We start from the raw sequence: 26,336 nt of genomic DNA, 5'->3' as shown, positions 1-26,336 counted from the left end.
TGTGAAGAAATGGTTGTAATTCTTACACGGTTCATACTACATTTTTGAAGAAAGCCTTAAATGAATGCTGAGAGTCTGCACTTTAAGCAGGTATTCATTGTTTCATTTAAAACCCATTGTGGTGGTGTACAGAGCCAAAATAACGACAACTGTATCATTGTCCAAATATTTATGGACCTGACTGTATTTCTGGCTACACAGACAGTGTTTGTTAGTGTGATACATTCATGGTCAGTTTTGGCCTTTCAAAGAGATTTGTTGACAATAAAATTATAGAAGATCACCTTATTATTTAAGAGAGAGAATATGCTCACTTTAACTGACCTTAATGCTGCTATGATGAACTGGGTGTGACAGTTGTGATAATCAGAATCCTGACTTTATCAGGCTGTAATGACGTTATTAGCATGATGTGTTAAAATCAGGGTGTTTTCACCAGGAGATGAAATTTTGAAGATGTCAAAAATATTTTAATGCATTTACAGGAACACTTCACCCACAAAATGAGCATTTTTAGAGCCTAACAACTGCTTACACTGTGTAACACTGAATTCAGAAGTAAACTTATTCATGTAAGCCTCCACAGTGAACGAAGAATCAAAAAACTGACAAAATTCTTTATGAACTGGAATAAAAAGGGGTTGCTTTAAACAACCAGCCTATTTCAAAACATCTGTTAATAAACTCTCTTACAACTCGTGCAGTAAAATCCACATCTCATTTATTCAGTCGTATAAAGTCACTGAAACCTTATTATCTAAAGCACTTTGGCAAGCACGTAATGCTGGAAAAGTGTGTGCCTTATAACTCTGCTCTTGCATTCCATTAAGTTACCCAGGTGCACTACACGTCTGTGCATGAGACTGTTTATGCAGAGGAGTTTTAAAGGTCCAGTGTGTTGGATTTAGGGGTTTATATTGGCAGAAATGCAAAATGATATTCATTACTATGTTTTCATCATTGTATAATATTCTGAGAATAAGAATCATTGGGTCTCATTCGTGAAATGTTAGTAAATCTGTGAGTAGATTTGCACATAAAAAAACCCTGATACTTAAAACCTGCACTGGACTCATGAGCGCCGCGGTATGTGATTGTAGGCATATGTGTATTTTCTTGAATGCCAATCAATTGTAAATTGACAGTGCTCCTGCTTGTCAGCAATTAGCATACATCCCTGCCCATGAATAGCCAGTGACCACCATATATGGAGGTGATGATTACTATGGATAGGTGCATCCTGTCGACCTGCAGACATGGAGCAAGCAAAAAAAGAGAAAGAGAGAGAAAGAAAAACGCCTCCGACGTTGAGACTGAAGTTATTTTAGGTGAAGTGGGGTTGAGAAATACATTTCATTTTCTTTTGTTTATAATGTGACAGAGATAGGTAAATCAAAGGCTTGGAAGGAGGTAATGAGTGCCGTTAACTCTGTATCATCATTTCTTATTCACACAAGCTCTACGAGCATCTGAAGCAGGTGTTTTGTTAGTACCTACAACAACATTGGAGCTATTAACATCTTGATGAATGCTGAAATACACACAAATTTCCCTCTGCGAACAGTTTATACACAAATTTGTTCTGCTTACGTCTCATGAATGAGACCCACTGTTTTTTTGTTGCCTTAAGGCCCATTTATGCTCCCTTTACGTACGAAAATGTATACGTCCGTTTCAAATGATGTTACCGTCACTGCCCACATACTTCCATGCGTCCTTTACGCTGGCATAGATGTTAACCAATATATCCACCAGGGGGCAGCCCAGAGTCAAAAGTTTATGACAGCAACAAACTCAAAAACAAACATGGCGACTGTGGAGGAGATATTGATAATGTACCTCTTGCATAAAAGACAAAAACAGAGGCAGCGTTGTAGGAGGCGGTGGTCGGTGAGGCCGTTAAATACATCGCGACTGGAGGATGGAGAATTCTTTTCTCTAGTACTAGTACTTTCTTCTTCGTGTCTCACCAGAGCTACGAATCGGGTAGTGACAACAACACTGCCCCCACGGTTCCCGGTAGTACTGCTCCGTTTGGCCCGTATCCGTAAGCTTTATGGAAACGTGCAGAAATACGGACGAAATGAACGCGGAGCACGGACAGAAGGCTCTGTCCGTATCCGGATCCGTATTTAACGTTGAGCATAAATGAGCCTTCAGCATGAACCGTATATATCTACTATGTAGCTATATACAGTAGTAGGTCCTCAGTCATGGAGTCTGCCATGTTGTTTCTACAGTAGCCCAGAGTGGACAAACCAAAGACTAGCTTGGTGCACACGAGAAGTTTCATTTCATGTGTTTGGGAAGTACTGGGCATACGACTACGTAAATGAGATTTGGATTACCGTAAAATGTCACTTATAGCCCTGGCTATTATTAGCTTAAATCACTGAAATCTACAAGCTTATATTTGGGACGGGCATCTATATGGGACAGGCGTTAAATCCCATTTGCACAAAACTGTTGCTCAGCAAAAATGGCAAATATGATCAAATTGTTTATTTAAACCAGTATGTATATTACTTGTGTAAAAATTAGGCTTCAGATAACATATAAATTATAAATCATTAATTTGATCTATCTCCGACAGACCACTTTATCTTGTTAAAACAATCCTCACAACTTGTATTAATTTTTATGAAAAACCCTTTTGATTCATTTGATCTGAGGACTCTTGTGAACTAAAGGAATATGAATAACTTAGAGTGTAATCAATGAATGGACACATTCTTTGAGATAGCCAACAACCTGTTTTTGTTTTTTTTTTACATCCAAAGAACTTCTATAAAAAGAAAAGAACTGTTTGGCAACCAGACCAGGCCTTTAATTGAGACAGGCATTTATTTGTCAAAATGTGTAGCTACACCGCCTGGTAAAAGGGACTGGGTGTTTAACTGGGCCTGGGCTTTTAAGTGAAGTTTTATGGTATACTGTACAAGTTGTGTAAGAGTGTGCAAATGGATATTTTGAAACAGTTTAGCTGTTGTTAAACGCTGCCCCCCTTAAGTCATCAAGAATTTTCTACCTTTTGGATTCTTCGTTCATGATGGAAGCATGTGAGGACAACTAAACTTTTGTCACAAACTCAGTGTAACACATATCATCGAGTGGGTAAAATGTTCATTCAGCTGCAGGCTCAGTGGCTGTCTTGTAACCAAATGAACACAAATAAACTGCTGTGTTTGCAGTCGTACACTTTCGTTATTTGGTTTAGAGTTGTATCGTAAGGATAAAAGCTGGTTTTCTCCACATGAGGTGACACTGGTTTACGAGCAGTTTGGCCAAGACTTTTATAGGCTTAATCCACCCTGCTTTTATAGCAGACAATATTTATCAGCTCCACACAAGCCTTTACTTTTATGGCCTCCTGTGACCTTTGCCCCTCGCACATTGAAAGCTTTCCCCCGCCACTGCCTCAAACAAAGAGTCTTCAGAACAAACCAGATTGTGTCAAACGGGAGAAATATTAAATGACATGATTGTTGCCGGTCTATAAGTCATGACTACAGTTAATCTGCTAGTGTCAAATGATACTGCTGTTGTATTCTTACATGTTAGGCTATGACAGGAAAGGCTAGTCACCACAGAAGAAGAGATTTGGGAGTAATCTTTGATGTTATTCAGACAGGAGCTGTAATGTGGAGGCAGGTCTTAACTTCATGTTTACAAACAGGATGAAATATGAGCGCAATAAGTTTCTCAGCGAGGTGTCAGTCAGAGTGTGGGAGTCTTTCCTGTCCTGCCCACCCTCGGACTGGTGCACTGACTGTCACTTGACTGTTGTTCATTAACGTCTGGAGGACAGGTAGACCAGCCCATACCAAGCTGGAGGATTATTGATCTCAGGCTTTCACTAGAGGAAACAACTGGCGTGAAGACTGAGAAGTTTCTCGTCTTCAATCCACATTTTCCACAAGTGGTTTCAGATCCGATTTTCTTCTCTTATCTGAATGCTGGACAGTGAATCAAGACACAGTGGGACTTAGTCACCAAAGGGCCGTGCTCACTTCTGTTTTTGGACTTATGTCATCAGTGGAGAGAATTTGTTGTACTAACCTGCTTTCAGACGTCCTGTTTATCTGAACAGGGTTATGTTTTTTTCCTGACATGTAGAAACTGTGGAAAAGACTCAAAATTCTGAGGGAAACAGAAGAAAATCTCAAGGAGCAAGATGAACAGCTGGCACAGTTTACTTTACCTGGGAGTGTTGATAATGGCGGTGGTCGCCAACAAGATGCTGGAGGACTGTCTGAAATCGAACCATGAATACAACATGAACGTGGTGCTGGTGGAGGACAACACTTATGAGTGGAGTATGCCGTTTGTGCGGGATGCAGTGGAACAAGCCATTGCAGAGGACACGGAGGAGAACATTAAGCATGGTATGGACTATTAAGGCTGAATGGATGTTTCAGATAGTAATAATTTAATACAAGCTGCAAACGAATTGATTTACGGCAGCCAGTAAAAATGGTTTGAAAATTAAAAACTAACAAAATAAAACTGAAAAATCAACCCTGGCTGTCAGAAGGTAAATGATATGAGGCAAGTGATATGGATGAACATCAGTTTTAAATAACTGTAAGTTAAGTGATAACAGCTCAGAGTGAAAACTATTAAGTCAAGATGGCTGGTTATGAATGTATGAACTACTTTCTCTGCTGCTGAGTAAGAGGACCTCACCACTGTTGTGTGAATTATTTCAAAAATGATGATAAAGGATTAAAATGTTAAATTAAAGTAGCCCAACTTGATCATTGGATTTGAGGGGTTATTTCAGGCTTCTTTTTCTCTTTTGCCAGATGAAGCTTTTTACAGATAAATAACCTTTAAAAAAACAGATTCACAAATTAATTAGGCTTTTAAATTTACTTTACAGTTATTTTTTTGTTTTCATGCACGATATGCAATAAATAAATTAATTAATAAATATGATTTGTCACTCATGGTATGCTGTGACACGTTTTACCACCATCAAAAAGTTGCACTTCCTACATATCCTGGTTATTGCACACAGCCATGTTGCAATTTCGATAATATCTCAGTTAATTTTGTGGCACTAGTTTCTAGATTTTGAATATCAGGGCCAGGCTGGGACGTAAGCGTGAATGTCCTTTGAAATATTTCAGTCCTGGTTCTGATAAGAGATGTCATTTGGTGCCTTTTTTAATACGAAACTTCGAGAAATGTAAACTTCAAATGCCTTAACACATTAGAGGAACTTTTCCAAAACAATAGATGCTGCTGTTTCTGAGGCCAAGAAATACCTTTAACCAGTGGTGTAGTGGTAGTTGATGAGGTGGGTGCACTACTAGGTAGATAGGTAGGTTACCGATGAGGAAGTGGGCATACTCTCCTATATATTACAATGGCTGTTTAGCTGATAGCTGGGTATACTGTCAATGGACAGAAAAAGAAGTGGGTATACTCCGTATACCTGAGTATACCCTCCACTACAACACTGCCTTTAACGCACAACTAAATAAAATAGTCTAAAACTGCAAACATCTTGTTTTGAATTTTTTTTTTTTTTTTTTTTATCATTACCATTGTCTTCTGTCCTTGATGGTTTTTGCTGCTCAGTACCATGAACACATTGTGGTTGGTACCAGACAGGCTAGTGGCAAGGAGAAAATGTTAGCATTGTACGTTTCTGCAAACCATAAATACGTAACATTTTCATATGTATCATAGAGCTGACTTTGTTGTCGGGAGATGGAAGAGATGGTGGATGGCATGTATGCCTGCCAAGCTGCAGACCACTGCTCGAGACCAACAAACATTGAACCAGTTGTAATTCGGCGATTCTTTGCTGTGTTTGCAGCAGATTTTTGGGCAACAAACGTGTGTGTTTGACACGACCCATTGCTGCTTTTCCAGCGGGACACTGGCACAAGAACAGAGACATCCCTGCATTTCCAGCAGGGATAGTGTTTCACTCTGTTCTGTTCTTTATAAACTATACAAAATGGGCGACGTTTTAACTCATCCCAGCAAAGTGGGACTTTATTTAATTCCAGAAGTCAACACATTTAGCTGTCACTAGATCTCACTGCTCTTATACTGTGTCGCACTCAAAACGGTCCCCAGAACAACATGAACTAGGAACAATTCTGTTGTTACAGATGAAACTGAGCCCGGTCTCACTCTGAAGTCGCCGAAATCCGGTGCTTGGACAGTGACTCGTGGCATCAGAAACCAACAAAAAAATAATGTCCTTTAATGTCAGCATGTGGGCATGGAAAGTCCATGATTTAATCGTCAATGTGTGACGAGGTCAGAGTGAGAATGTGTTGTAAAATCAGGTATTTTAAGCCAAAACATGATCTTTTACTAACCATAACCAAGTATTCTTGTGCCTAAACCTGACCACGTGTTGCTGAAATGTAAAGTTTCAGTGTGTAACGTACCTGTGGGTACAGAAACGTACAATGCCAACATTTCTCCTGGCAGTTAGGTTGAAATAAGTCCATGGTATTGATCTGTGTACATGTGTACAATCAAACAAAAAGCTAGATACAGCATGAACCAATGGTTTCAAGCCTCCCTTATACCAGGTCTATATAAGCCGAGAGGGCCTGCGGGGTCCTGACCTTTTGTTGGGGACCACTTGTGTAAACTGCTTTTTCTCAAATGCTTTAAATCCATTTTTAGAAATTACATGTAATATATTAAAGTTCCCTGTCAACCAAACATACCTATGATTTTACAATGTAAAAACCTGTTAAGATGACTTATTGTTTACAAAAATAACCCATGATCAGCTTATTTTGTCAGAGGTTAGTCATCTTATTATCAGTTTGAAACTCTAGTAATGTTCTGTATTATTGCATGCTGTAATTCTTGACATTCCCCATGGGAGAAGTCAGAGGCTAAATTAAGTGAGTGATAAAGTCAATATAATCTAATCTTAACAGCCCAAAGAGATTAATGAGTTCATTTTTTGATATTAATCACTCTTATCTTCTTTCCATGCCCCAAGGTATTTTAAACTTCACGTTGAAAGCTACCTTCAATGGGTTCAACACTACCATGTACAACCGGCAAGGCTGCGGGAGCAGCACCTGTGAGGGAGTGGCGATCCTCAAGATGCTCTATGTGAGTGTGGATGTCTGAAGATGTTTAAAGGGTTTTTTAGTGCATACAAGTTCAAAACAGTTAAGGGTGTTATTAAGGGTGAAAATGCTTTAGGTGAAGAGGCACTGAGAGCATGAGATGCTGCTTAAACCATTTATGTACCTGAACTTCCTGACAGAATATAGAATCTTACTGTAGAAAAGTAAACGACCATAAATAGTGACAAGATCCGAGGAATTAAATCTGAGGGTGCTTTCACACCTGCCCTGTCGAGCTCAAGTTCATTTGCCCCTTTAATGCGGTTCGTTTGGGCAGGTGTGAACACAGCAATCACACTCAGGTGTGCACCAAAACAACCGGAGACCTTCTTGAAGAGGTGGTCTTGGTCTGCTTACAAATGAACTCTGGTGCGGTTGGTTTGTAGTGAGAAGGTGTTCCGACCTGGATGTGAAGCAACTGCAGTCACATGACACATTGTTTGGGTTAAACATGAGCATGTTACAGTCCTGGAGGATTATTAATGTGCACCTCCTCCTGTACTGCCTTAATATGCACATTCAGCACATCCAATGCATCAAAACATTGTTTTCTAGTTTCTAGTTGAACATTGACCTATGTTACAAAGAATTTCTTGCTGCCTGGCTGCAGAAAAATTTAACTGTGGCGAGCTGCACTTCGCCGCCACTTGGTGTTTTTTTGCGTTATTAAAATGGCGCCGAGGGTAGCCTTCTGCGCTGTGTCTTGACACAGAAAGGGTCAGCAGTAAGAAGGGGTCACTGGTTATGTTCAGGCAACTGAACTATATGGAAATGATTAGGTAGAGATCAAAAATCCCCCTGGCTTTGATTTGCATAAACACGGCTGAAAAGGCCGCGGTGTGTCGCTACAAACAGCCAACTTAGAATGACACAAATGCTGCAAACGATAATGTCGATGGTTGATGGTCTTGAACACTGGGTCAAAGTCCACCTCCATCTCTACCCACCCTGCGCTGACCATGCCCTTGAAACTCTGTCTGTTGCTTTGAGCATCTAATAATGACACAGATAGGTTTACATTAGAGCTGATAGAAAGCCTGGTGCGTCTGACAAAGATGCTAAACACCGCCCAAGCAGTGTATTTGGACGCCCTGGGAGTGTAACCAGGCTGCTGTATTCACTCACTGTGGTTTAGTGTACAGTAATAACAAGTTCCTCTTTTTGTGGTTTGATAGTTTATTATCCCTTGATTATCATTTCGTTGGCACAGTTACATGTCTATGGCTCAGTGACAGTGTGGTTATCATGGCTTACATAAATTTAAAATTATATATGAGTTATTTAGTCAAATTAGTTCCAGGACGGTATGTGAAAGTGTCAGTAAACTAGAATTGCCACTTTGCGGTCATATGCCTCCACAAACCCGTCAAATTACACTTACAGTTTACCTCTATGTCTGTGAAAACATGAATGCTTCACACACATCTGAACTGATCAATCCAGTATCAAATAATCAAATGTCTCCCTTTCTGTTCCTGAGATACGATGTTGAATAATGGCCAGAAAAGTGTTTTTGCAGAACATTACGATGTCACAGTGAAGTTGACCTCTTGGATATATAATGTCACTACTTTATCATTTTATCCTATTAGACATTTTTGTGAAATTCTGTCATAACTAGCATATGATTTCCAGAATTAAGGCCACAAACATGTTTTGCGAGGTCACAGTGACCTTGACCTTTGACCACCAAAATATAATCAGTTTGTTGTTAAGTCCAAGTGAAAGTTTTTGGCAAATTTGAGGAAATTCCCTGAAGGCCCTCATGAGATATCATGAAATTCTGAAATGTGATGGAAACTGATGTGAGTGACCTTTGACCAACAAAGTCTTATCTCTTCATTGTTGGAACAAGTGAATGTTTGTCCCAAATTTGAAGAAATTCTCTCCAGGCGTTCTTCAGCTATGAATTGATGAGAATGCAGTGAACAAGGACTCAGTGACCTTGAACTTTGACCACTAAATTCAAATCAGTTCATCCTTGACTCAAAGTAGATGTTTGTGCCAAATTTGAAGAGATTAATCTCTATAGCGGGATTTATACCTACGTACGTCGCCTACGCCGTTGTAAGCATTTATACTTGTGGAGTGGTGTGTCTGTGTCAGTCTGCAGTTACACCTCCAAAACACTGATCAGCGGCGGAGGTTTCTGTGAAGTGCTGTAAAGTTTCGTTGATTCAAAACACATATTAAACACAAATTAAACATGGCTTAATAGAGACAGTTACAAACACAAGTACACAAATCAGCTTCACTATAACTCACAGCATTCACAGACAAACACTTGTCTTTATCTGGACACATTTTCCCCACAAATACAACATGCTAACGTTATTAGCACAAGCCTATGGCATTTTACATTGTATAAATTAGCCTAGCAGCGAGCAAATTTTTCCTCTACTCAAGTAAAACCAGGAACAACAGCAACATTTAACAAAGGTAACGCTACACAATTTGGCTCCATTACAACTCACTAGGTTCACTGACAAAACAACTGTCTTATGTGTTCCAAACAACATGCTAACGTTATTAGCACAAGCCTATGGCATTTTACATTGTATAAATTAGCCTAGAGGCAGGCGACCTTTTCCTCTTCTCATATAAAGCCAGGGACAACAAAGACATTTAACAAAGGTAACGATACATAATTTGGTTTGATTACAGCTGTCAACAACTGTCTTATACTAAACACGTTTTCCAAACAAATACAACATGCTAACATTATTAGCACAAGCCTATCGCATTTTACATTGTATAAATTAGCCTAGCGATGAGCGGAGATTTCCTCTGCTCATATGAAGCCAGGATAAATCACAAGACTTAAAATGCTATTTTTGTGGAGGCTTTATTGTCTTCACAATTTATTGTTTATTTTCCTAGAAATTAAAGTAAATAAAAGCTTCGTTTCCACTGAGGAAAATGGTTTCAGCGTACAAAGACAGACAGGAGGTCTGCGTCACTGCAATATGTAGTTAGGCTACATTTCTGTGGAGGTGCACGTCAGGCTATGGCGTAGGTTACAACATGAGATCACAATGATCTTGACCTTGCAGAAATTTTCTCCATGCAGATGTGCGTACATATGTGCGTACGTATGGATGGTGGATGGACATCCGAAAACACATTACCTACAGCCACAGGTGTAAAAGGCATAAAAGGTCAATTTCAGCTGTCAGCACCTCACAGTCACTGATCAACCACTTCTCTGCAGACTCACCATTTTGCACTAATAATATTTTCATTACAGGGTTTACCATCATAGTAGTAGAGGGCGAGGCAGCTGCCTGAGTAGTACAAATTCAATGCTGTATGCTGAACCGCTAGTAGGTGTCTCTGTGATGACAGAATACATGTTCTATGCCTTTCTGCAGGATACAGGTAAACTAGGGTGCGTCATGCTGGGCCCTTCTTGCACGTACGCCACCTTCCAGTTAGTGGAGTGAGTATGCCTCTGTTTCTTTTTAGTTATCTATCACCAAATATCTGACTAATGTCTCACTTTTAACCCTCCCCTCCATCTACTTCAGTGATGAAATTGGCCTGTCCCTGAGCATTCCCGTCATCTCTGCTGGGAGCTTCGGCCTCTCATGTGACTATAAGCCCAAACTGACCCGCATTCTGCCTCCAGGACGCAAGATCGCAGACTTTTTCGTCAACTTTATGGGGGAAATTTTGCCATTTAAGAGTGACATTTGGAAGCAGGTGTACGTCTACAAGAAGCCTGTTAACGTCACTGAGGACTGCTTCTGGTGAGACAGCACAGCTTGCGATTCACCTGATTGACCTGCAGCTTCCTTCAGTGCTACAGCATGTGTAAGGTTTTTGTTTGATCTCCTTGCTTTTGCAACAGGTACATCAACGCACTGGAAGCACCCTCTGAGAGCTTTGCCACAAAGACAGACAGAAAGATGCTGCGTGGGGAAGTCGACCTGAAGACTGCACTCACCGCTAAGAAAAGACACAGCAACAGTGGGTATTCTGTTATTTTGTTTGAGTTTCATCTCAGTGCAACACATTCTCACTCCAGCCTCGTCCCATATTGACGTTTGGTCATGGAAGGTACCCTGGGTGCGTTGCTTGTTGACGTTCTGGGACGCCGTGTCAAGTTCTGCCTGTTGCATGCATTGTCTTTCAAAATACACTTGTGTTTTCACAGAAAATTTAACTTTGACATACAGTCTCTTGATGTTTTTGTTTCCTTCAACAACAAAAACACGTGGTTAGGTTTAGGAAAAAAGAACAGGTTTTGGCTTTAGAATCTTACGGGACATGAACACCGCTCTCTCGTGTGAAAGTCGTCATTTGTTGGACCCATCCACCACCCCTCCCACTCACTCTTCTCGGACTTTCACCACCTTAACTTTAGTCCTGTCCTGTCGCGTTTCCCCCTGACGCCGCCGAGCTCCATTAAACTATAATGGCAACCAGCTGTGCATCATGCCAACGTTAAAGGACACCTTTTTTTGTTAGTTCCTGACACTGCAAGCCACTGCGGAGTGAGACCAGGCCCTTCAGTGCATTAAGTATTTCTTCCTGAGCTGTCATTTCTCCAACAAAGCTTGAAAACCAAACGACTATGTTGACCTGAAAAACACCATGTCATATCTGCAGTTATCTAATCAGAACAGTCACAACATTAGCATTCATGGAGTGACCAAGAAACAAAACTGGGTCAGACCCTAATGTATGGCTGGACTGTGTTTAGTCAGTATACTGAATTGTGGCCACGCTGTTATAGGTACAGTCCAGTGTGTCTATAATGTAGAGTTCCTTGATATTAAATGTTTATCCGCAATTATCTGTAGTGGTCACTGTAGCATCCACAGACGATTAATGGTCTGGCTCTCTAACTGATGGTTCACAAAGCTTTATTTTCATCTCCAAACATATTATGAACAAGCCTGGTCTTACTCCGAAGTTGTGGAAAGCCAGCACTTGGGCAGTGACTTGCAGCATCAGAAACCAACAAAAAAAAAGGCGTCCTTTAGCGTCGGCATGATGCACAGCCGGTCGCCGTTATAGTTTAACAGAGCCTGGCAGTGTCAGGGGGAAAGTGGCAGGACCGGTATTAACGCTGTACACATTTGTTCGGTTTCTCTAAGTAACAGCAACCAACTCTTTTAGAGTAAGAGCACCCACCTTTACAATTTTATTAACACAATAAAAGCAAATTATATGACTATAATAGAGCATGCTGAAGGTCATTTACAGTCACAGTAATAATTGTTCTTTAAGTTTAATGAGGTAGCATATCACATGACATGGTTAAGCTATGTTTGAATCAAATAACTGAGCACTAAATTAATTCAAAAGGATACAATGCAGGAATTGTCGGCTGCTGTTTGTAAACAGTATCGCCAGCGAAAGTAAAAGTGAAAGCCAACCTCAGATTTGTCTGTCCTCTTGACGTTTCGCCTCGCTGTAGACTCGCTGTGTTATTATTCTTTTGGCATTGTTTCCCTGTTTCCTGTAGCTTCCTCTTGGATGTGTGCTGCTTACAGTCTGGCACCTCATCGCTTGCTCTAACTAAAGTCCTGACATCACTTGTGCGCTGTGCACAGGAACGTTGAACATAGGAAAATAAATAGGCCTCAGAAAATCCAGGCACAGTCCAGTCCATTTTATTTATGTAGCACATTTCAAAAACACGAAGTTACCAAAGTGCTGCACAAAAATACACATAAGCATATACAGAAATATACAGAAATACACATAAGAAATATACAGGTCGTAGATACCGAAGCGATACAGACAGCACAGCAAGCTCAAGGGATAAAAAGACACAGAGACAGGTTGGTCTACTCGTCAACCAGAATCAAAAGCCAAGAAAAACAAGTGGGTCTTGAAGCGGGACTTAAAAGATTCTACAGTGGGGGCCATTTTGACATGGGCAGGCAGGTCATTCCATAGCCTAGGGCTACCAAGAAGGCGCGGTCACCTCTCGTTTTCAAACGGCTTTTGGGACCACAAGCCGCAGCTGATCGGCTGACCTCAGTGACCTTGAGGGGGTGTACACTTTTAGGAGGTTGACGATGTATTGGGGAGCTTGCCCATTCAGAGCTTTAAAAACAAACAATAAAATCTTAAAATCAATTCTAAACTTGATCGGAAGCCAATGGAGGGAGGCCAGGATGGGTGTAATGTGCTCACGCTTCCATGTACCTGTTAGGTGGAGTGCTGCCGCGTTTTGAACAAGCTGCAAATGCGCTAGGGAGGCCTGGCTTAGCCCCACATACAGTGCGTTGCAGTAATCCAAATGGCTAGAAACAAAAGCATGGATAACCCCCTCAACGTCATTAAAAGAAAGCACAGGTTTGATTTTGGATACAAGCCTCAAATAATAAAAACTGGACTTCACTACAGCATTTACCTGCTTTTCAAGTTTAAGAGCAATTTTAACGCCAAGGTTAGGGACCACAGGTTTAACATAGGGCTGCAGGAAACCCAAGTCACTGGAAGAAACTAGACTAGCACCATTTGATTCAAAGACAACAACTTCCGTTTTACTTTCATTTATATTAAGGAAGTTTAGCACCATCCATGGCTTAATGTCCTTGAGACACTCAAACAGGGGCGTCAGGGAGCCGTTGTTGAGCCTTTTGACGGGCAAGTAAATTTGGGAGTCGTCTGCATATAGGTGGTAAGCGACGCCATGTTTCTTTAAGATAAGACCAAGGGGCAGAAGATACAGCGAAAACAAAATGGGCCCCAAAATAGAGCCCTGGGGGACTCCACAGGATAGGGGAGCAGGAGAAGATGTAGCCTCACCAATTTTGACAGTAAGAAGGGCAGGGTCTCTGCAGAGAAGAGAAATACACTGCCACATTATTGGGGACTATGCCTGGAGCCACTTTAAAATTATCTCCTCCCTGGTGTTTTTATTATGCAGTACATGCTAGCTAGCTCTGCCAGATTTATGACGTAGATAGTGACACTGACAGATTGTAACCAGTGCTTAAAAACAGTACACCTCAAACATTTACCTTCTTGTTACAGTAAAACTGATTTCTTTATTTCAGTTGTCATCATGTGTGGGGGCCCTAAAGATGTTGTCTTAGTGAAGGAGATTGTGGGCGACATTCCTCAGGACATGGTGTTCATTCTCCTCGATATCTACAAGTAAGCCTCTCTGTGATTTTACCATTTTGCACAAACACAGTGACCATGAAGCTTCAAAGCAAGAAATTAGAATATACTGTAAAACTTTTAGAGATTTGACATTTTGAATGTACAGAAGTAACAGCAGACACCCTTTACCTTCCCCAGCCCTGGGTATTATGCCAACACAACATCCAGTGAGAGTATGCAGGATGTAGTGGTGGTTACTTTGCCACAGAGGAAGTATAACAATGGATCAGACCCAACATACAACGACACGGTGAGAAGCAACTCAAACACCCAAACAGGACTGCTTAGGGAAATATGTTTTGCATAGCTCTGACTTTTTCTGTCTGTTGTTCTATCTAATGAGCAGATCAATGACTATGTGGCTGGGTACCATGACGGGGCTCTGCTGTTTGGCAAAGTGCTCAGAGAGACGATTCTCAATCAGCGACGCAACAGGGGATCCAGTGATGTGCCGCTGAGTGACAACCCTTTTGGAAACGCCTCTTTTGAAGGTGTGTATGATCTGTGAGAATTCAAGGTTGGCAACACAACGGGAGGCAGAAGAAACAAACCTCTTCTACACAGGAGCAAGACACGCAGACTTTATAGTCATTTAGCCTCTTTTTGTTGTTGTTCTGCATCTGTTTGTGATCGTTACACATCTCTCTGTGGCGTTGTGTCTCTTTGTGGTAATTTTGAATCTCTTTGCAGTCATTTTATGTCTCTTCATGGCTGTTTTGCTCCTTTTCATAGTCGTGAGTCTCTGTCTGTCTCTTTGCAGCTGTTTTGTGTCACTTTGTAGGTGTTTTGTGTCTCTTCCTGTGGTTGTTGCGTGTTCATTTGAGTGACATTTTGCAGGTGAAGGCCAGGGAGGCCTCTGATACTTTGGGCCCATGGGCCTGTGATTGGAAGGCCTGTCCATTAATTCATCCATGCTAATATGCCCACTTGAGGCTGGCTCCATGAGCGAGTCAATCCCCACAGATCCCTATGTTAAAATGCCCAACTTTACAGCAGAAATAGTGTTGTCCAAAAAGCATTTTGGTCTCTATAGTTAATGTACAGGGGGAGAATTTTTTTTTTTTTTTACAAAAGTCACCCATTTATATGTGATTGAGGCTGAAAGTTGTGTATAAATAAGGGTGTGGTCACTTTGACTGACAGGCTGTCAACAAGGCACCTTGGCTTCCTAGTCAGAGTCACCCCTCCTCCTCCACAGCTCCACCCTCTCATCCAAATATGGTCACTTCTGGCTCCAAAAAACCCAAGATGGCGTCTGCCAAAATGCTAAACTCGAGGTGTTAAAATGCAAGTCCACAAACCAATAGGTGACGCAACAGTGGCTACATCATTAATGTAGCTATATGTTAGTGCACTGGAAAAAGCCACAGGTCATGAAAAGAGAAATAATCATAGTTCAGTTGTTCAGATGTTTATTGAATTATGCAGTTATGTGTTGGTAAAACTCAATAGGCTCGAGGTGGTTTTGCATGTTGTAACCAAACAAATACAAATTGCAAATACTGTAGATTACTATCGATTGCTTTCAGAGAATGTCACATCACAGTGAAGACTTTTATGACGGGGTTTATTGTTGTCTGATATTGCAGTCATGCAGCAATTTGAAAACTCTATATCTGTGTATGAGGTTGCTGCAACCACTGAAATTGCCTTATCTGCCTTCATGAGTGTAACAAGGTGATATTAGATAAAAAAGAGACAACCAAATTGATCCAGCCTTTTACACAGTGTCCAGGATCGTATATTATTTGTTCTCTTGGGTTGATTTTTGGACTGCATTGCTTGTTTTGGAAGGAAAAATAAAGTCATGCAGTTTAGGTTTAGGGAAAGAAACACGATTCTGCCATGTCATGTTATGCACTTAACGTAGAGTTACGTACTAAACATACAGTTACATGCTTTACCGTAAGTTACATAGGTTAGGTTTCGGAAAGTTAAAATGCTTCACGGGTCTCCTCAGTGCCGACCCTAGCACATCTGCCCAAGGCGACTATACGTGAGTTTTACCCAAATTACTGGCTCCTGATTACGTGGATTATGAATTCTGGTGTATTATTTTCATAGGTATGGTGTAAAAGTTTGGGGTAAAAAAATTCTAACAAAGTAATGTTGATTTAAGTTGAACTTTTTCTTAATTTTCAAATCCACAGCATCGTCATAAAGACCCCTCCTTATGTTTGGAGATTTTTGGACGCCTTCCACAATTAATATTTTGTAGTGGATCCAGCTAAAATACAATTACTTTGTAATTATTCAATTTTGAGGAAATTAAAATGCAAAAATCTTTGTTTTGTGTGTTTATGTATTTATGTGTGTTTGCCTCATGCAGGTATGGGAGGACACTATGTGCTCGATGAGTACGGAGACAGAGACGCTAACTTCTCTCTGATTTACACATCAACTGTCACTGGCAAGGTGAGACAACTGTCCATTGAGCAGTTAGCACACTCAGTGTGAAGACTTGTTTTTATACTTTGCCTCTGTCTGTGTTCAGTACGAAACCCTGTCAGTGTTTGACACAAAGCGAAATAAAACCATAAAGATGGACCCAAACCCCGCCCTGTACTGGAATGGTCACCTGCCTAGTGACATACCTACTGTGCCATCAGAAGGTAACACACACACACAGATGGTGTAGAGGTAGTGTGGACAGTGATATGGTGCTTGACTCTTAACTCCATACGACAAGTAAAGTAAAAGATTTTTTGTCATTAACACTGTGTGTTTGTGTGTGTGTGCTTCCAGGCTTAAATATGCAGGATGTGATTGTGATTGTTCTCAGTCTCAGCGTTGTCGTGGTGACGGTCATCGCTCTCATCTTCTACAGGTAAACAGCAGACACACGTTTCACAGCTGTATCACACGTGCTACATGTTGAATTTTAGCATCAGTAAAGCTGATTTTAACAAGACGAAGCATCAGTTGCTGCATCCAGAGAACAGGAAGATACATCAGTTCTGACTAAAGCGTAAATTGTCAGCAACCTGATCTCACTCCCGGGGCGTTAACAAGATGCCACTTGGTCAGTGGCCCTCGGCCTCAGATATATACATACAATGCACTCGAGCATTTGTATGAGACACACTGGGCTCTTAGCCAACTCCAGTGTCAACCCTGGGTCCAACAAGCACAGGACTTTGACCCAGGAGACCAGTGTTTGTGTTCCATGTGAAACTAAAAGTAAATGTTGTGGTACTTTGCCAAATCAGTCGACTAATGTTACTAATGTCAACCACGTTTTCCTAACACTCAGACTCATTCGTTATTGTCCTCTATAGAGGAAATTTGCTTTCAGAGTCTGTACGCAACGGACTGTGTTGTCGCAGCAGAGCATGTACCAACCAACAGCAGCAGCAGCAGCAGCAACCCTGACCAAGAAGTTTTGTTCCCTAAACCTCACTGCTGACCCTTTCTTAAGCCCCTTTTACACTGCCAGATTTTCCGCTAATGTTGGGCCGTTTTGCCGGCAAGCTGCGAGCGTTTAGACACACAGAGCCGGATTGGCGAGTTGATCTGAGGTGCCCAATTTTCCGCCTCGTAGGGTAGACATATTGGTGGAACCCTTTTAGTTTAAACCGAGGCGGCCTTCTGCAACGGGAGGGGCTGTTGAAGAATTGTGGGAGGAGCTGTTGATGACGCTGCACGTGCGATAAACAAGAAACAGCTGATAGCAGGAATTAGCGAGCAGCTAGTAGCAAGAGGGAAACACAAACCTGACAGACACTGTAAAGATGAGCAACTGGGGAGACAAGGAATTGTGCACCCTCCTTGCCGTCGCAAACGAAGAGGCCATTAACCGTCAAGTGACGGAAACAGTGAAGAACGGGCCGACTTAAGAGAATTGCCGAAGGACTGACCAGCTGCGGCTTCCCTCCCACGTCACTGTTTACGTCACACGCTGAGCTACACGTTTTGTTACTTGCTCACGCCCCCCATTGCCCCGAAAAAGGCACATTCTGTATAAACAAAAGTAGGTAGGCGGCATTTTGCTGCACTCCCCGATTTTGTTTTTATACTGCCAATGCTGAAAAAAGACTGATTGGGCTTTCCTGCAAATTTGCACAATTCCTATCTAAAAAGGGCTTTAGTCACATGAGTCGACTGACATTACTAACATCAACCATATCTTTTCTTAGCCAAGTAGTTCTGTTGCGTAAACCTAACCGTCGAACCCCTGCCTCAAGATACAACTTAAAAGGTTAATAATGCCAGTGACTTCTGCCCAACTGTCAAAGACCACACCATCAATATGATTCGTTTTTTTAAAGAAAAATATTACTCATTTCTATCCACTTTGTTGAATGTGTTGTGGGGAAGCTTTGTCAGTGAATCAGCCATAGCACCGGGGCATGAATCAAAGAATATGAGAGTGGAACAGAGGAGTGGGTGAGGCAGGTATTTGTTCAGGAAGTGACAGGTGTGGTCCTGCTCCTGATATTCTGCTAGATAGCTTCCAAATATAAGATCATGGTTTTGTCAGTGACAAAATGTTCATTGATGTTGGAGCAACAGCAGATAATTTTGATGAAAGCTCGGGAAACGGAAACACTAGAAGAATCAGCTCCTCCCACTTATATTTCCTGTGCTCAGTATGCATGTATTTACTTAGTGTGTGTGCATGTGTGTAACGTTAGGCAGAACAGGAAGGAGCGTCTCATGCAGAAGAGGTGGGCTCACATCAACCCGCATCTGATTGGTCCGCTGGATGAGAAGGAGGTCTCTCTGAAGGTAAACAGCCTCAACAGTCACCTACATTCACACCTCATTTACAGTAATTAACTACAATGTGTATTATTAGATATTGTCTACTTGAAATGTTATCACATCCAGATAAGTGTGTGCGTGTGTGTCACAGATTGATGAAGATAAGAGGAAGGACAGCACGTTCTTCAATCACAGAGGCCGCTATGATAAGAAGGTACCACCACTCCAGCACCCAAAAACCAACATTTAGTCATAACAAGAACCAAAAGAAAGAGATGATCGTGTGGTTTTACTCAGCGTTTAAATCCATCTTATTTCTCTGTATTTTCAGCCTGTGATCTTGAAGGAGCTGAAGCACACAGACGGAGACTTCAGCGAGGACCAGAAGATAGAGCTCAACACTGTAAGACACCGCAGTGTTACGCCTCATTTTTTAAAGGAAGCACTTCTGGTCAACCTACCTCTGTATTTTTTATTTTCTCAGCCATGATAATTATTTCTGGCTTTGTTAGCACATGACGAAATTAATCTTCCTGCTAATACATTTTATTTCTAGGTTTGTCTTGGTAATAAAATTAAAATAATGTGAATGAACAAGCATGTTCAAGCAATGCTTTTTTAACCCTTTCTCTCCAACTCTGTCCCTCTCGACCGTTCCTGTCACTTCCTCCTTCCAGCTGCTGCGGATAGATTACTACAACCTGACTAAGTTCTACGGCACGGTGAAGTTTGAGTACGGTGTGTTTGGGGTGTTTGAGCTCTGTCAGAGAGGCTCCCTCAGGGTAAGAGCAGACCATCACTCACACAGCCCCACTGTCTTATTTACACTTTACCTGAATATCAGATCCTGCTGAGATTCGTTTTTTCTGCTGTTCACAAATCTTATCAACATTGTCAGATACAGCGCAGTCGCCAGACGATGAAAATGCTGGCACTGTACGTTTCTGCAAACCACTGATACATTAACATTTATACTTTTCATACATATATCAATTTTGCTGAGCTGGGTTTTTAATCAAGTCAAGGTAGGGATGGTAAATGGCTCGATACCTGGGCCAAACAGCTGCCAAGTAGACCAACAGGGGTATTTTTTAACAAAAGCTGGGGACATTTCCAGGCATGGTTGTGGTGACAAACATCGGTTCTTTTATTGGGAGGTTAGGACATTTCCAGCCATGTTTGTAGTCACAAATGCAATTATTTTTAACAAGAGTTTGGGACATTTTTAACTGTTGTTGTGGAGATAAAAGTGGGTATATTTAATGACGGTTCGGGATGTTTCCAGCCTTGTTTGTGGTGATAAAAGTGGGTATATTTAATGACGGTTCGGGATGTTTCCAGCCTTGTTTGTGGTGATAAAAGTGGGTATATTTAATGACAGGTCGGGATGTTTCCAGCCTTGTTCGTGGAGATAAAAGTGGGTATATTTAATGACGGGTCGGGATGTTTCCAGCCTTGTTTGTGGTGATAAAAGTGGGTATATTTAATGACAGGTCGGGATGTTTCCAGCCTTGTTCGTGGAGATAAAAGTGGGTATTTTTTATTGAGAAAGTCAGGACATTTCCAGCCATCATTGTGGTGACAAAAGCAGATATTTTAAGCCAAAACATGATGCTTTCCTAACTCTAACCAAGTGTTCTTTGTGCCTAAACTTAACTACACTTTAACCACTGCAGTGTCACAACATACAATTGAAAATTTAATATAAAGAAACGTAAAGTTCCAACATATCCACTGCATATAAAACGTACAAATGTAACATGTCTGTGGTTTGCAGAAAAGAACATTGCCAACATTTATTCTGGCGTTTGGGTTGGCTTGAATTAAACACCTGGAGCATGTATCCCAAGATAGTCTGATCACTGTGTATATTTTAAAGCAGATCTGGATCCACATACAAAAGGACCCCACAGCTAAAAACAGTTACTTTTATTTTATTAAAATAACAAAATGAGTGACCTTTGCAGCTTCATTTAAAGTATAAGCGATTTCCAGTTATATATTTGTTTTGTCTTGTAACTTTTTACAGCCTGGCCGACTATAATGCATCTATAGAGACCTTGATTACTGTCATAATTGTTATTTTGTTCTTATACTAATTCTATTGTTCTTCTTTAATTTCCATTGTGGCTCGTACTGCACTTCATTTAACTCTGTTGTGTCCTGTGGTGTCTTCATGTCACACAAACATGCTGTTTATGACAGAGCTCAGTGGCCTCCTTTCTTCTCAGCTAACAATTACTTTACTGCTCATTTGATAAGTGGCTGACACACAGTTTAAAGAGCACTAATAGCGCATGTATAAATGCACGTTATCACACACACATACTTGTGACACAGTTCCATTAACTGAGTACAGCATGTAATAATGGTAGTAAAAGTGATAAAACATGAACTTCTTTATCTGCCTTTTTTTCCAGTACATTCTGAATGACCGCGTCTCCTACCCAGATGAAACCTTCATGGACATGGAGTTTAAGATATCAGTCATGTATGACATAGCAAAGGTATTGTTTGTTTATGTTTCCAAAGTATGTATGGGTGTATCATGTATTCATTCACTTGAGTGTTTGTTCATTCAGCTGTTTTATTATGGAGAAAACAAACAGGATAACAGTACAGCTGTCACTTCCTTTTTTTGTCACTCCTTCTGTGATACTTGATATGGCCATGATTTTTTTTAAAGTGTTTTAAGCCCAGTTCAGACCAAAGATTCAAGACGACACAAAATTGTTTTAAAACGTTGCAGAGAAAAGGTTGCAGCAGCGTGAACTGGCCGGTCTCAGCTCGACTCAAACCGACTGATCGTGTCTCTGGCGACTCAGGATTTCAAGTTCCCAGTGGCTGGTTTTAAAACATAGGGCATGTCATCTGTTTCAACAAACGAAGTCAGAAGATGATGTGTTTGCTTGCTTTGGCAGACAACAGCCCTGCGTCCCTGCTGAACCTGATTCCATCTCATTCACATCCCCACAGCTGTCGGTCTCAGTCCTGTGTCGGTGTCAGTCATTGAGTCGCTGCTGCTCATTTTATGTGCACGTGTCGCACACTCATAGCCTACTCATTCACTGATTTATCAGTGCACTGGTTATTTAAATTATTGTGGCATATTTACTTTGAATACAATCCATCTGAAGCTAATGTCATTTTATTTTCACCATTTCATCATAGTAGAAATGCAACTACAGCCACTATGTCATTAACGAGAGATTAACGAGATACAGATTATATTCAGCTACAAAATAAGCCTGATGTTGGCACAGAAGTACAAAGAATCATCGCTATGCAGATGATACACCATCTTGTCTATTTGTATTTGTGGAAACTTGCAGGTTGTCAGAATATTGCATTGCAATTAGTTGCAATTATCAATTCGTTTTGTTGTGAATCTTCGGTCTGAACTGGGCTTTAAAGATGCTAAAGCACCACTCAGTGCATTTCAAGGAAAGAAAGGGTCAAACAACACATGAAACCCATTTTAAAAACACTGTCGTCTTGCTTACTATCTTCTACAGGGCATGTCATATCTCCACTCCAGTAACATTGAGGTCCACGGTCGCCTCAAGTCCACCAACTGTGTGGTCGACAACCGCATGGTGGTCAAGATCACTGACTTTGGCTGTCACACCATCCTGAGCCCAGGCAGAGGTGAGACTGAGTGTTTCATCATCACTGATTATTGATATAAACACTGGGAATAGAGTCAGCCTCTCCTCTCCCCTTCCCTCAGATGTGTGGACGGCCCCGGAGCATCTTCGTAAAGATGGCGTGTCTCAGAAAGGCGATGTCTACAGCTACGCCATCATTGCTCACGAGATCATTATGCGATGGACCCCGTTCTTCACACAGCGCTGCTCTGACCCTCTTGGTAGGCCAAGATCATTTTACACACCATTAAACAGAGATGAACAATAAAATAAACTTTCCCTGTCAGTACGAGACACTTTACAGAAGGGCTGCAAGAAAGAGTATTGCAATATTGACTCTTCTGCTTTATTTCAAATATATATTGCTAGTGTAAACATAATGAACATGGCTAGCTTCTTAAAGTTTCACCTTGCTTACAGTATTGCAGTATATTAAATTATGACCTCTGTATCGTGATACATAATGTATGCCAGATTCTTGCCAATACTCAGCCCTACTTTACAGTAAGATGGGATGTTGATGCAGAAAACTTTGACCACACAGACTCAGTGATCATCCTCGGCTCTTAGTCCTGCTCACATTAACTATAGTAATGCCATCCAATTCCTCAGAAAAAATCCACAGAGTGCAGTATCCCAGCGGGATGAACTTCTTCAGGCCTGACCTGAACTTTGACTACGCATCAGAGAGGGAGATCGAGGTAAGAAAAGCCACCAAACCCTTCTCTGTTATAGTAACATGCTCTGTTTATGAAACAAAGCTGCTTGGACTAATCACACTTCATCTTTTTAGATAATACATCATCTCTTTCCACAGATACGCAGATGATGCACCGCTCTACCTGTCTTTTAAACGCTCTGACACCAGTAAATTAGCTTCTCTTTATAGTTGTATATGACATAAAAAGCTGGATGTCCCCAAACTTCTTAAAATTTAGATCTGAAGAGACAGAAGCTCTCATCATTGGCCCTGAACATATCTCAAAACAAATTCAGCCCCCTCACTCCTAACATAAAATCAGGTGTAATAAAATCTGGACAGTAATTTTTAAAATGTAGTCCTGTCTTGTTTTTACCAGCTGAGGAATATCTCCAAATGTAGATCACCTCTGTCACAGAATAACACAGACAAAAATCATATACGCTCTTACAGTATGTTCTCCTGCCTCGATTGCTGTAACACTTTGTTCACCTGCCTAAACAATCAAGTGATACATCAGCTCTATATAGTTCAAAATTCAGCAACGACCCTCTAACATCACACCTATTTTGGCTCCCCTGCAATGGCTTCCAGTCTCTTTTAGAATCCATTTAAAGTGCTTTTATTCACGTACAAGGCTCTCAGTTATCTGGCACCTGAGTATATAACTGAGCTTCTCACACCATACCGTCCAAACAGGCCCCTCAGGTCTGCTCGTCTGGGTCCTCTAACTCTAACTGTCCCAGAGTCCAGGTTAAAGACAAAGGGTGATTGAGCCTTTTCAGTTCTTGCTCCTCGTCTTTGGAACAGCCTCCCACTGAGCATCAGACCAGCTGACTCTGTTCATCTCGTCTATTATTATTTTCTTTGTGTGTGTATACAGCTGTTCATGCTGATAAAAACCTGCTGGGATGAAGACCCAGAACGAAGGCCAGATTTTAAGAAAATAGAGTCGTCTCTGGGTAAGATTTTCAGGTACGTCAACACCGTTCATTTAGGCTGACTGTCTATGATCTGTGTAAATCTATGTGGACACCAGAACATTACGCCCATACATGTAGGGATGAAACATTTACCAGTTTCATGATAAGCATCGTAAAATTAGTGTGTGTATCAGGACTTTTATTTTCAACAATACGGTGATAATACTTATAATTGATCATTTTGATCACTTTACAGAAGGGCTGCAAGAAGTGATATGAAGTTTTGATACCGTTTCAACTCTAGAGTCAAGTTCTTCAACATCAACCTGGGAAAAGCACAATATTGTCTGAAATCTTGGGCAATATAAATTAAATGTACTCACTTTACTGGGGTAAAATATCACTGTATGCTGTAAACTGTACATCAAAACTACGAAAAATAGGGGCGTCCACACACTTTTGGCCATATATGTATGTAATCCTGGTCATTGCCATGACATCATGCTCTCTTACAGCATGATTTATTCATTAAATGACATCAACAGTGATATGAATGTAATATAATTTGTCTTTGACACAGTAACCTGCACAACCAGGCCAGTGAGACGTACATGGACAACCTGATTCGTCGTCTGCAGATGTACTCCAGGACTCTGGAGCATCTGGTGGAGGAGAGAACCTCTCTGTACAAAGCTGAGAGGGACAGAGCCGATCGCCTCAACTTCATGCTACTTCCTGGGTAAGTTTGTACTGTATCTGCTGATGTGTGTCAGAGGAAACATGTTCAAAGCTACACTGATTTTTATTTTACAAAGGATTTTTACAAAGGACAGTAAATACACTTGCACTTGTATCGCGGCTTTCTCGTCCTACGACCACTCAAAGCACTTTAATGTAAATGTAACTGACAGATATTTTAATGTTACTAGAATCCATCAGTTAATGACAGTATTGTCCGCTCTCCCTGTGTCTCCTCAGCCCGGTGGTGCGTTCACTGAAGGAGACGGGCAAAGTGGAACCAGAGCTGTTTGAGGAGGTGACCATCTATTTCAGCGACATAGTGGGATTCACCACCCTCTGCCACTACAGCACCCCCATGGAGGTGGTCAACATGCTCAACGACATCTACAAGAACTTTGACAGCATCCTCGACCACCATGATGTCTACAAGGTACTTCAGAATGAGTCCTGATCATCTGCTGTCGAACTTCTGAGAATAAATCAAACCACTAGCATTAGCACACTTTAGACATTTTGATTGTGTCCCTATGTCCCCTATGGCCCTAATACTCTTCTATAAGACTTAGATTGTTATATATGGTAAATTATGTTTTTACTTTTTTCATGTTTACTGAACACGGTACAATGCTTTTATCTATTTTCCATCTCTCAGGTTGAGACAATAGGAGATGCGTACATGGTTGCATCAGGTTTGCCCAAACGGAACGGTGACAGACACGCAGTGGACATCGCCCACATGGCCCTGGACATCCTGGCATTCGTAGGGACTTTTCAGTTGGAGCACCTGCCCGGCATCCCTCTGTGGATCCGTATTGGCGTGCATTCAGGTAACAAAGCCATGATTTCTTGCTCATAAACGTTGCATCAGTATATTTTATAGCAATAGAAATGCTTTAATTGTCACATGTAAGTGACAATGAAATTTCAAAAGAAGCGTTCACATGATTCACAAAGCAACATAACATGTGGCACATTTACAATGAGTCAGCCACACAAACAAATATCCAAATAGAGCAGATTTTTTAAATAGCCTGTAGAATTATTAATAAAATTACATTTTCCTTCACACAGTTAATAAAACATTTTAAAAGTAGCCTAGAAATGTTATCACTACTTTTATTTTGTGTAACTTTTTACTTTTCCAGTTGTCTTTATCGAAGCACATTTATCTATATCCAATTCCCCCACATACAACATTTTCTATTTTCCCTCATTTTATACTTAAATGTGAACTAGTCCATACCCATTGGTAGCTTTGTCACCTTCTACCTATGCCAGTCCTCAATGCCTATGTGCAGTTTCACATAGATTGACCACGTCAGTGAGTAGAAAAACGTGGGACAGACAGAATGACTGACTGACAGAATGACACACT

The 26,336-nt window shown here is 41.0% G+C and overlaps 1 protein-coding gene across 1 annotated transcript in view; it reads left to right on the top strand.

Moving 5' to 3' along the window:
• The first annotated feature begins 3,869 nt into the window (after nucleotides 1–3,869).
• gucy2ca (guanylate cyclase 2Ca) overlaps nucleotides 3,870–26,336 on the top strand; it is a 26,680-nt gene continuing 4,213 nt past the window's right edge. Inside the window, exons 1-23 of the mRNA XM_050070096.1 lie at nucleotides 3,870–4,385; nucleotides 6,986–7,101; nucleotides 10,490–10,557; nucleotides 10,646–10,867; nucleotides 10,969–11,087; nucleotides 14,138–14,237; nucleotides 14,385–14,496; nucleotides 14,593–14,737; nucleotides 16,576–16,661; nucleotides 16,741–16,858; nucleotides 16,992–17,073; nucleotides 18,881–18,974; nucleotides 19,102–19,164; nucleotides 19,282–19,353; nucleotides 19,628–19,732; nucleotides 21,371–21,457; nucleotides 22,466–22,598; nucleotides 22,681–22,818; nucleotides 23,210–23,298; nucleotides 24,181–24,272; nucleotides 24,801–24,959; nucleotides 25,199–25,391; nucleotides 25,614–25,788. Of these exons, the coding sequence (XP_049926053.1) occupies nucleotides 4,175–4,385; nucleotides 6,986–7,101; nucleotides 10,490–10,557; nucleotides 10,646–10,867; nucleotides 10,969–11,087; nucleotides 14,138–14,237; nucleotides 14,385–14,496; nucleotides 14,593–14,737; nucleotides 16,576–16,661; nucleotides 16,741–16,858; nucleotides 16,992–17,073; nucleotides 18,881–18,974; nucleotides 19,102–19,164; nucleotides 19,282–19,353; nucleotides 19,628–19,732; nucleotides 21,371–21,457; nucleotides 22,466–22,598; nucleotides 22,681–22,818; nucleotides 23,210–23,298; nucleotides 24,181–24,272; nucleotides 24,801–24,959; nucleotides 25,199–25,391; nucleotides 25,614–25,788 (2,779 nt within the window). The 5' untranslated portion in view covers nucleotides 3,870–4,174. The remainder of the gene's footprint in view (nucleotides 4,386–6,985; nucleotides 7,102–10,489; nucleotides 10,558–10,645; nucleotides 10,868–10,968; nucleotides 11,088–14,137; nucleotides 14,238–14,384; nucleotides 14,497–14,592; nucleotides 14,738–16,575; nucleotides 16,662–16,740; nucleotides 16,859–16,991; nucleotides 17,074–18,880; nucleotides 18,975–19,101; nucleotides 19,165–19,281; nucleotides 19,354–19,627; nucleotides 19,733–21,370; nucleotides 21,458–22,465; nucleotides 22,599–22,680; nucleotides 22,819–23,209; nucleotides 23,299–24,180; nucleotides 24,273–24,800; nucleotides 24,960–25,198; nucleotides 25,392–25,613; nucleotides 25,789–26,336) is intronic.

Source organism: Epinephelus moara, chromosome 18 (assembly GCF_006386435.1).
Source record: "Epinephelus moara isolate mb chromosome 18, YSFRI_EMoa_1.0, whole genome shotgun sequence".
Lineage (NCBI taxonomy): Eukaryota > Metazoa > Chordata > Actinopteri > Perciformes > Serranidae > Epinephelus > Epinephelus moara.
The sequence above is the reverse complement of the archived record's forward strand: the minus strand, read 5'-3'. Positions and strand labels throughout refer to the sequence as shown.